General features: G+C 41.6%; 1 protein-coding gene across 2 annotated transcripts in view; it reads left to right on the forward strand.

The window, feature by feature from the left end:
- Colgalt2 (collagen beta(1-O)galactosyltransferase 2) overlaps positions 1-11,920 on the forward strand; it is a 121,020-nt gene that overhangs the window by 81,744 nt on the left and 27,356 nt on the right. For both annotated transcript variants that reach the window (XM_031384729.1, XM_031384736.1), the window contains exons 5-6: positions 4,574-4,778; positions 10,052-10,171. In XM_031384729.1, coding sequence (XP_031240589.1) covers positions 4,574-4,778; positions 10,052-10,171 — 325 coding nt within the window. The remainder of the gene's footprint in view (positions 1-4,573; positions 4,779-10,051; positions 10,172-11,920) is intronic.

Genomic DNA, 11,920 nt, shown 5'->3' on the forward strand with positions numbered 1-11,920 from the left:
CCAGGAGGCATTATATCAACAAAACATTCTAAAGCGTTTAGTGCTAGAAGCTTTCATACAAAGAGCTACAATATAGCCACTTGAGATGGTTATTTAAAATGCATAGTAATATAGGCATGGTGACCCAGTACTGAGGCAGGAGGATGAGTGGTCCAGAATATAGGGCTGGGGAAGTGACTTCATGTTTCCTGTATGTACACAGGACCTGCCCATGTAAAAAGAAGCCAGGCATGGTCTCATGTGTGCCTATGACCCCAGTGCTATTGGGACTGGAGTCAGTAGGATCACTGCAGAATGCTGATTGCCAGCCCAATTCCAGGGTTATTGAGATAACCTGTCTTAAAAGAATAAGGAGAAGAATGATGGAGCCTAATACCTGTTAAGGAAAGTATTGGCTCAGAACCTCCAAGACGAAGTTCTCAGCACAAGTGAGATTTATTCGCCTCCAAGGGTCAGAGGACAAGGGAAAAGAGACAAAGACCAGAAACAGAGGATGAGGGAGAAGAAGGGAACAAGGGAGAGGGAGGAGGGGTATTTGTCCTGGAGGACAAAGGACTGCCTCTGGCTAGAGAGGAGACAGACGTGACCTATAAAAGTTTATAGAGGTAAAATGGAAAACTGTATTAAGATGAGGTGTTTAATTTTAATTGGGCATGTAAAATAGGTGAGCCAAAGGGAGATTTTGATTGTTGGACTTCAGTACTTTGATACCTGGACCTTGGCAGTTATCCTCAGGAGAAAGAAATGACCAAATAAGGGACTAGACCTTGGTGGCTGGCTTTAGGAATGTAATCTAAGTGTTTTTATCAAGGCAGAGGGGAGGTGAGGGAGGCAAGGCCTGCCAGAGCTATGCCTTCCATACTTGAGCTGGCCAGAGTCCCTTCAATATTTAATGTCCTCCTGCCATCCATGTGTTCATGGGTGTGTACGCTTTCCTCAAACACCTGTATATATATGATCCACATACTTACCATGCATGTGTTGCATGACAAGACTTTTCCTGGGGATATGCTACACATATATGTACACACATGAGATACGGAGCACATGACAGACCAATGTACAAATACTGCCAAAGTCCAACTTGGTGAACCATAAGTTTTACCAGGATTTCTTACAGGAATTTAGAAGAGGGCTTAGTTACAGGAATAGAGGTGACTCAAAGACAGCTGTGTCACCAAAGCTCACCCCAGCATGGGTGACAATTCACCAAAGTTGGGAACCTGTAACACTCTGCACAGCCTGCAAGCAGCTCATCAGGTTAGAGAGTGTCCCTACCAAGTGATTCAGTTTATCTAAACCACCTCTTCCAGGCAGCTTGGAGGTAGGGGGTGAGGTTCTGCTTCTCCCAGGCAGCTGGTTTAGTCTCAAAATCCTCTTTGCAGCTTGCCTTGTCTTCTGAGAGAATTCTCTGCAGCTAGCTAGTCTGAGAATGACTCTTAGCAGAATTATTGCTTACTCTGGTGTGGAGGAAGTACCTAGTGAATCTGATCAGTTTCAGGGACTTCCTGAAGATAGTTTAAGTTGTTTACCTTCCAACTTAAGAAGCTTCCCTGCAAGACAGAATGTTTCAGTCTCAAGGAAACTAATACACAATACACACACACACACACACACACAGAGAGAGAGAGAGAGAGAGAGAGAGAGAGAGAGAGAGAGAGATTGATTTAAGGCCAGTGAGCACAATAGTGTATATTTATCAATCCCAGAATTTGAGAAGTAGAGGAAGGGGGTCAGTAACTCATGGTCATTCTCAGCTGCTTAAGGAAATCAGAGCATAGGCTACATGAAATTTGTCTCAATCAGAACAGAAACAGAAAACAAGAGTTCAAGGCTCGTTTAAACTACATTATAAAGAGTTGTCCAAAAATGACTTTTGCTTTTACACATTTTAATATACCAACATCTCAAATGGCTCGCCAAACTCCTGAGAATGCAGTTGTCAGTGGCCCCAACACAGCACTAGACCAGAAGTTCCTGGTTGTGATTATGATTATATTTCTGGGTCCTAAGAGCTTTTGAATGATTCTTACCATCTACCTGACTTTGGAAAGCTGACACGTTGATATGTAGAAAGTTTATTCCATTTCTTGGGAGAAAACATTATGTTAAGTTAGAATAAACTCTCCATTAACCGTCTGCCATTTTCTACTGGGCAGGGCCACCTGAGGCTTGTTTCTGGAAAGTTCTGGTTTGCCACAAGCAACAGGGCTGGGAGGAGGTCATCCTGGTGACTGCAGCCTGCAGGTTTCTGTTAGTTCCTTATTAAAAGCAAGTAGGAGAAATGTGCTCATTTATTTTGCAGAGCAAAACTCAATTCTGTGCAACGTGGGCCAATTATAACCTTCCTCATCTGGTTTTGGCTTTCTTCCACTCCAGTCCATTTTCAACTTGGACAGGAATGGAAATGGCCAGTGACTTCATAAGCTCAAGGCAGGCCTACTTTTCGGATCCTTTAAACACATCCAAAACAAAACGATCTTGGCATGGTGTGGCTAATGAGCAGGACTTATTGCCAATAAACTTGAGTTCTGGAAAAATGAAGCAACTACTGTTGTGTCCACCTCTCTAGGTGAAGCATGTTGGTTGTCATTTGCTCTCCACTTCCTTTCCCACCATCTTCTCTCCCAGGATACTAAATGATTCTTCATCCACCTAAATTTTCCAAGTTTCTCATCCTGACATTATTATTCCTAATAGTATTGACTTTGGTTTGTAGGGAGCCTCTTGAAGAATTACGCCCCCCATGCCCCTTGCACATCCATTAAAGAACTCTCATAGACTGAAGCTAGCAGGTGGCAAGTCTAAGGTAAATTAAGATGAATCTAAGACACTGTCTTAGTTAGGGTTTTACTGCTGTGAACAGACACCATGACCAAGGCACCTCTTAAGGACATTTAATTGGGGCTGGCTTACAGGTTCAGAGGTTCAGTCCATTATCATCAAGACAGGAACATGGCAGCATCCAGGCAGGCATGGTGCAGGAGGAGCTGAGAGTTCTACATCTTCATCTGAAGGCTGCTAGCAGAATTCTGGCTTCCAGGCTGCTAGGATGAGGGTCTTAAAGCCCACGCCCACAAGGCCACACCTACTCCAACAAGGCCACACCTTCTAATAGTGCCACTCCCTGGGCCAAGCATATACAAACCATCACAGACTCAAATCTTCCAAGTCCCAGTTTGTGGTCCTTATCATAGGAGGTGTTGGGATTTAGTAGACAGCTGAACTGTTCCATACCCTGAAAAGTATATCACAGAAGTAGATAAAGGTGTGGTGCCTGATACCTGGGGTCGACATCACAACCAGAAATGCACCAAAAATGACTAGGAATGCTTAAATACTTAGAACCTTGAGTGTCCGGTGAGCATTGTGTGCCTCACAGTAGTCTTGTGAAACTTTCCAGTTGTCCCCCTGAGCCTGCATCTCCTATGGTGTGGTTTTAAAATGCCTTTCAAAGCTTCTACACACTTTAAAGGATATTGGAATTTTTTTCCTGGTCTTTATGACTGGTACCGCTGGAATAGAGGTCCTCTGCAAGATTCTACACCCCACATGGGCTAAGCTTGTGCCATATCATTTATTAACTCTCCATCATTTATCTCAATGCCTGAGTCACAGCAGGTGCACTGTGAGTATTTGTTGAATAAACAATTTAGTTTGGATGGAAAGCAAATTGAGTCATACCACCATTATTGAAAACCAATGAGAGGATAGGTTGAACTGTGCTCTCACACCAAAGAGAATGTTAAAGCAGGGGGTGGGGTCCCCCAAAAGTGCAGAGCTCTGGAAAAAAAGACCCAGAAGTATATGTGGAAATAATGTATGCTTCAAAAAAGTTACCCAAGTGTAACATAGTCATTTCAGTGCTAGCCAATACTGGTTGATGCATCACTCTAAGTACTTCATAGTTTCACCTTACTTAATTATATGAGAAAAACCTCTGGGGTAAATAATTCTGTCTGTTCCTGTTTCAGAGCTCAGGAAAGATACTTAGCAAGGTCGGGTCTGGTGAGACACCTGTACATAATAAAAAGCTGAGGAAAGGCTTGAACTTACAGGGCCTGGACCAGAACACATGTCCACACTTGCCTGATCTGGCCCCTCTTTGTTAATGTTAGTCCTTCATATTTAACCATAAGCCAATATATACTACACTCTGTGAAAGCATTAAATCAACAGAAATGGGGCTGGAGAGATGGCTCAGCAGTTAAGAGCACTGATTGTTCTTCCAGGGGTCCTGAGTTCAAATCCCAGCAACCACATGGTGGGTCATAACCATCTATAATGGGATCCGATGCCCCCTTCTGGTGTGTCTGAAGACAGCTGCAATGTACTCATATACATTAAATAATAAATAAATCTTTAAAAAAAAATCAACAGAAATGGAATAAAATGGTTCCTGCTATTAAAAGCCCTCAATATTTTAAGTGCAGATTAATTTCTTGAGCTCATTTAGAAATTTTTAGCTCATAGTAATAAAAATGGCAACACTGGAGATTCTATTGCCCTGTGATAGCTTAGAGGGTCCAGATGTCTTCAGACAAGACATGGTCTCTTTATTGCTCTTTTCCAGGGCTTCTATAAACGGACCCCAGACTACCTTCAGATTAGAGAATGGAAGAGGACGGGCTGCTTCCCCGTCCCCATGGTCCATTCCACCTTCCTGATTGACCTCAGGAAAGAGGCCTCTGACAAACTGGCTTTCTACCCCCCACACCAGGACTACACCTGGACCTTCGATGACATCATTGTTTTTGCCTTCTCCAGCAGGCAAGCAGGTACTGTTTGTGCTCGGGTGTGGACTGACATGGAAACATGGCAAAAGACGTGCTTCTGTGTCCTGTGCATATTTAAAAACACACCTATCTCAATTTCAAGTCTATTAGAGGAGATGAGTTGTTTGTAGTAGCCATGCCAGAATCCTCTCTGTTGCTGTCCCCAAACACCAAAAATCTCAAGAGCCAGGGCTGGCAGTCACACAGGACTCCAGTCCTGATAAGTGAGGATGTAAATTGATGAAAAAAGCAAAAATAATAGGGTCCTTGAAAATCTCACTGACTCTCTAGAGCTAATGATATTGTTGTTGCTAATTACAAGAATTCTATTATTAAATTGGAACCTAGAACAATACTCATAAAGTCTCCAGGCTTCACAAATGGAACTTTTTTTTTCTCAGAAATAATCTGTGCCACTATAGTGCCTCTGTCCCACAGTTCTTAACAGCCCAGATTCTTTCTGTATTACTCTTCCATAATTCAGGAGGCATTACCCTTAGTTGTAGGATTCAAGATACCTCACCACCCAGGATGCACCATCCATCCAGGTAGACACTGAGTTGAAGGACTCACCCTTGTCAGAGTCCAGTCCAGTCCAGAAGTTGAAGTCAGCACTTCTGTGTGTGTCTCCTCAGCCAGAACATAGCAAGAGGTCTCTGCCTAACTGGGAGGGCTCGGGATGTCATCGGTATTCTGTGCAGTCATAAAACCCAGCTCTCTCACTGTTGCCTTCATCTCTGTGGAAAGAGAGGCAAAGCCAGACTTGGGGACCTGGTGAGTCACTAGAAAACCATTGCCACTAGATTTTGTGAGCTTCCTGACAGGAAAGGGGTTTTTGGTTTGATTTGGTTTTTCTTTTTTTCTCTCTTTCCTTCCTCCCATTCCCTCAGGGAGGACTAATTCACAAAAACAGGTCAGGAAGATTCATGATGTACCTAGGGCAAACTCTCTTAAGTACCTTAGGCCCTCCTGACAGCCCTTGGTCCTATTAGCAATGCATCATTTGGCCTCTAACAAAATGGGTTTAGAAACCACGGAGATGGTGAAATATGGCTACCTGAGTTATGGTGAAGATGGCTTTCTGAAGCTCCCTGATAGCTAGCTAAAAGATGAGAATATTGATACCAAATCCAAACTATGACATGCACATAAAATTATATATGTTCCACTCACTTATGTGTGTACATTTGAAAAGAAGGAGAATATTTTGTAGAAATGGTAAGGCTGGTTTCCATGTTTGGTAGAAGAATTTAGACTGTTTGGCAAGACATAGGCATTTAGAGGCCTTATGTTAAGGAAAGGGCGGTCACTCCTCATATGGTCTGGAAGGTGGCATGAAGGTCCTTGTGTCCGTGTTAATAGGAGCTGCTTCTTGATGTGTGATTTGCTGTGACATCTCCAGGGCCAGAAATAGAAGCAGAGCCTTCCTGTTCCAGCAAGTTCTGCAAAGCCTTTGCTTCAGATTCTGAAAAAAAAAAAAAAAAAGGATGTTAAGAAGCTAAGCTATTGATGGTTATGGCGATGGTCAGTGCCTAACAGAGATCTCCTTTATACCCATTGCACAAGGCATCTTTGTGACCCAGGAATTAAATGATGATATATCTATTTTAAACTAACACACAGATGTTAAGCCTGGAAGACGGATGCAGGCTATGCTGGAACTTTTCATCTTTGTTGTTTGTTTGGTCTTCTCACCACCAATTTATGCATTATTTTTCAGGCTTCCCAGGCATATTTATGAAACATTAAAAGCAGACATAGATACCCAAGGCTGTTAGAAAATTATCTGAGGGAAACAAGACAGAAAAGGAAAGAGGTGCTATAATTATGTCCAGCATTATGTTAGAGTCTATATTTGTTGGGAAGTTCAGATCCTTTGCCATGGAAACAATATGTTTTTGAGAGCTATGAACACCAAGGGCCAGAGTAGTCATACTGACTACAAACAGGGTAAGAGAGTATGGCTGAAAGCTACTTCCTGGTACCCATGTGTTCTGAGGTTATAGCTCATTGATATTTTCAAAAGAAGTATAAATGGACCTAGGAACCACCTAGCCCAAGGTACATCATGAGGCTTTTTCTTTCTTCCTTGGTTCCAAAGAAAAGCACTTGCCTTTCCCTTGACAGTCTTGGGTGAAAAATAGCTGTACATCTTTCTTTTGTTTTCAGAGTACCAAAATTCTCTGGATGTGCATTATCCATCGGAACAACATTTTTAAAATGTGCTGAAAGAATCAAGTTGTCTGTATGAGGCAAGACCTTGGGACCACATAAATCCTACATCTCAGATATAGACTTTGGCAAATATGAATGATAAGATAATACACTCCAAGGGTTTGGGTGAACTATCTAACTGGAGCAGAGAGCAGATGGTCATACAAAAGTCTCGGTGGCAATAATGAGGACAAGGGCAAGAATTCACCTCCCATGTAGCTAGTGATCATGGTTCTGCATCACAGCCACAGGGGCCTTCTGTACTAGCCAAGAATCTTCCAAATAATTCATCCACTGAGAACCAAATAAGAAATGTGAGTGATGGGCAGGCAGATCTGCCTCTGAATCACTTGGGCTGTTCCTAAGTGCTTCCCCGGGTAGAGACGGCAGTCCCAGGAATTAATGGCCTTGAGACTAAGCTGTAAGCTCCAGTTGGAGAGACAAGTTGGAACTGGCCCTCAGAGACAGAGATTTGGTACTAATGGCTTACTGTGTGCCCCTGGACCAGTCATAGCCTGTGTCTGATGTCTCATCACACGGATTATCAGTCTTTATGATTCCCATGGATGTGAGCTCAGGAAAGCATTTGGTGCCTTCATTAGGAAAACAAAGTACTTTCCTTGTGTCACTTGCCTCTCCTTCCCAGAGATTCACCAGAAACTGGTACTACAAGATATCCTCAGAGACTTGATGTAATTATCGGTGCATACCCCTATCTTTTATCATATTATCCATGCACATAGTGGAAAGAGTCCAGTGACTGAGGACTTATTAAAATGAACACTCTCAATGTACCACTCCTGAAGATGGGTACAGAAGCATGGTATTAGTAGCTTTGTTTCTAAGCAGCATACATTCCTCTCTTCTTGCTTGCTTTCTTTTCTTCTGCTTTGTATTTCCCCTTCAAAATCAACTCTTCATTATAAAAGATAGTAAGTTAGTTCACTTCCCTTAGGCTTCTATGTATAGATACATTCTTCCTATCACCTTGTCCTTTTTATGTAATTTAATATGCTGGGTGTTGGGGGTAGATAAATAATTCAGTAATTAAGAACATGTGGTGTTCCTACAGGAGACTTGGTTTCAGTTCCCAGCACCCAAATGGTGACTCACAACTGTGTGCCTTTAGTTCTAAGAGGTTTGATGTCCTCTTCTGTCCTCCTTGAGCACCAGGCACACATGCAGTGCATGGACATACATAAGGGCACTCACAAATACACACAAATAAGAATAATTAAATATTTTTAAAAGACCTTCAGGTTTTTAATTATAATCACATGATCCTAAAACACCAAGAACAGTCATTTTTATATACTATAAAATTTTCCCTTTATCAAACTTAGTAATTTTGTGTGTATATGTGTATTGTGTGTGCATATGAAATGGAGAGCATTAATACAATTGCAACCTCTCAACCCTCTTAAAGTATTCAGAATTATTAGCTGTCCACTTTTGCATATTAGACCATTCCAAGATGTCTCTCTTGAAATCTTCTAAGGAACTCTAACCTCTGAGCTTCTCAGCCATCAACTTGAGACTAAGTTTGCTTCTGTTGTACATCACCTTTCTTATGTCTTGGGTCTTTCTTGTGCGTGGTGATCTTTCTCCCTCCTCCTCTTATTCTCATCTTCCTTGTCTTTCTCTTCATCATGTAATAACTTTCTGAGAAAGTATGATGGAAGGTAAATGTTCCATGGAATTGCATTTCACATCTGGAAATGCCTTTCTTATACCTGCTTACCCAATGGATAGTTTGGCTAAGTATCATATCGCCTTTTTAATGGAAGCTTTTGGAAGTTAAATGGTAAAGGGTGGGGGTAGTGTCTGAGTACCATAGAGAGGTAACATAAACACTGTCTTTTTCTTCCACATTCTTAGTTTATTACAACTTTGTAAAAAGGTCACATTCTGGTTTGTATCCCCAGAAGTAGTCATGAAAGCAAATAGCACAGCTAGTGAGTTCACTTAAACAAGTCAGAGGAGGTGACAGCACCCAGAGAGACCAACCAGGATCAGTAAAGGTGGAAGACAAAGGCCCCTTTCTCTCCTTGTTCTTCTCTGTTAATGCCCTAAGACAGCTTCACTTGGCTTGGCAGGTGTTATAGCTGACTGCTGGAAATTTCATCTGCCCCAAATAAAGATGTCAGTATGTAGATAATTTCCACAGGAAAACATTGATGGTTGTAGCAATTAACAAACCAGAGACTTTAGTGAATGGTCCAGAACTTGGCAGGTTTGTCCTTGTAACTAAGGAAGCTGGGTCCATGGCTGGGACTGTATGAGGCCATCTTGAGTCTTCTTTTTTCACTGTCTGGCTAAACAGAGATGCTTTATAGTTCTCCCTGCTCAGTGGTGAGCTATGGATACTAAGACCGAATATAACCAAACAAAGACATCACTGGCACTGCCACACTGTAGGTGCTTAATAAGTTTTGAGAGGAATGGGGTTTTTTTTTTTTGTCATTATTAATTTATTCTTGAGAATCTTATTCACTGGTCATTCTAAATTCATTCCAGTGCAGCAAAAAATAAAATAAAATAAAATAAAATAAAACCAAGAGGAATCACTGGAAATGACAAATTTCCTCTGTATCTTTTAAATATTTTGGGTTTTTTGTGAGCTTGGCTTTAGCTTTAATAATCTGTCATCTCTACAGGATCTTCCTGTGTGCTTTCATATCAAATATGGATCTCATTCCTTGTCCTCTTCTTATTTCCTGCATGTGGATTAGAGTGTTCCACTCTGTTCTCTGGAACAGGAATTCCTTCTTCCTGTCTGATTGCTTCATGCCTTTACAGTGTCCATTTCAAGCCACAAATGTGCTTTTTTTTCTTGAGAAAGAAGAATCAATTTCCTCTGAACTGAAGAATGTCCCAGAGTTCTTAAGAGCCCCCAATTCAGTTTCAACTTTTTAATAAAAGAATATTGTTAAGCTCTATAGACAGCTCCCCAAAGAAGCCACTTGTTGAGCTTCAGCATTGAATTCATGTCAGCCCCAAGGCGTCTCTCTCTTGCCTAGTGTGTTTTTTGATTGGTTAACTCTGTTCTCTCACCTCTTCAGGCATCCAGATGTATCTATGCAACAAAGAACACTATGGCTACCTACCCATCCCTCTGAAGCCCCACCAGACACTGCAGGAGGACATCGAGAACCTCATCCATGTGCAGATAGAAGCAATGAGTGAGTGACCAGGAGCCAGGGCAATGGTGCCTAGCTCATTGTCACAGTAACCAGGCCAGCCATGGCCAACTGTGACCAGCCACAGCCAGCCCTGGATCTCTGCTTCTTAGTCTGACATTTCATGGCTATAATTCTGTCTAGGCTGAGGCACAGACATTCATCTACCCTTGAGTTCTTAATTTTTTTCCATGAGATACAGATATGAAAAGGTCAGATGGGCAGTGGTGATACTCACCTTTAATCCTAGCCCTCAGGAGTCAGAGGCAGGAAATCTCTGGGTTCAAGACCAGCCTGGTCTACAGAGCACATTCCAGAACAGCCAGAGCTACAGAGAGAAACCTATTTCAAAAACAAAGAAAAACAACCCCAAATATGATAAGGTCATTATTCTCAGGGAGCTTCCTATTTTGGTGGATAGCTAGATCCATTAGTAAATACTTGTTCTACAATGCAGTAAATGCTGTAATAAGTGCTGTGTAAAATGAATTTATATCTTGTCTTTGCTATTTCTAATTATATGACTCTGGGCCTGTGGGGGGAGGGTGCACATATGTGTGCTTGTGTATACATGTGTATGTGTGTGTATGTGTGTGTGTGTGTGTATACTAACACAAGAACAGCAATTATGTTTAACTTAACAATAGTTTATGATATAACATAATACAATGCTGAATACCTTTTGTACATTCTCTCAATAATTGTCACAATAACTCTGTGAGGGAGAACTATTATTCCCCAAATAAAGCTGAAGAAATTCAAGTATAGATGAGTCTATCATTCTACTAATGGCAGATTAAGTTTTGAATCAAATGTGGTACCTCCAAAACCTGTGGCCTCAACCACTGTGTTATCATTGGCACTGAGTCTTACACAATTTTGGAACTGATATGTTAATCATCAATAACTAATCTTACTGGCGGCCAAAGAAAAAAAGCTAACTAACCCATCAATTCTGGAGAGTGCACTGGTGGTGGCTTCCCACAGGGAATCTTTTCTGTGTCTCATCACACTGGAGGTGGGTAGGAGACAATAGAAAGTGAGGCTGAACATGGCCAGGAGCACGGGCAGAGGACATTAGACTTTCCTTGAAAGGAGGGAATTTTGAAGGAATTTGAGCTAAGACATGAAATTAAGTTGAAATTTAGACTTAGGGAGGTCATACTAGGAAGAGAGAATAAATGAGTCGGTCATGAGTCAGCCATGGGTGCTGGTCTACACCAGAGCTGAAAGGACATTACATGACACTTCAGGCAGAGGATGGTTAGAGTCTGAACAAAAGCAGTGGTCATAGAAATGGAAAAGAATTTTTTAACTGAAGTAATAGAAATCAGGATGTAAATGTAAGAAGATGCAATCAGAGTTGATCACAGGTGAATGAGCAACAATAGAGGTATGGAAAACTCTCCAATGTCTACATGATGTTATGAAATTTAAATGTACTAAGGCTTTAAAAACAAAAGTTTTAAAGAGAAGCACACAACTTTATTTTCAGACTCACCAAGTTGTCTGTGAGTACCCATTTCCCATTCTCTCCACCTATAAATTTCCCTTGCACCATATTAGTCTCGGGACACAGAATACTTCCCACTGCTTCCTGTAGGTACTGGCTCATGACTGAGTAGAATGACAAATGTCCTGTAGCTAAGGATAGAAGAGGGTTAACTCACTGACGGTATTTCTTGAACCAGTCCTTAAATCGTAAATGCTTTAAATGAATCTCCCTCCCTCTCTCTCTCTCTCTCCCTCCCT

This window comes from Mastomys coucha, unplaced genomic scaffold, assembly GCF_008632895.1.
Source record: "Mastomys coucha isolate ucsf_1 unplaced genomic scaffold, UCSF_Mcou_1 pScaffold1, whole genome shotgun sequence".
Taxonomy (NCBI): Eukaryota; Metazoa; Chordata; class Mammalia; order Rodentia; family Muridae; genus Mastomys; species Mastomys coucha.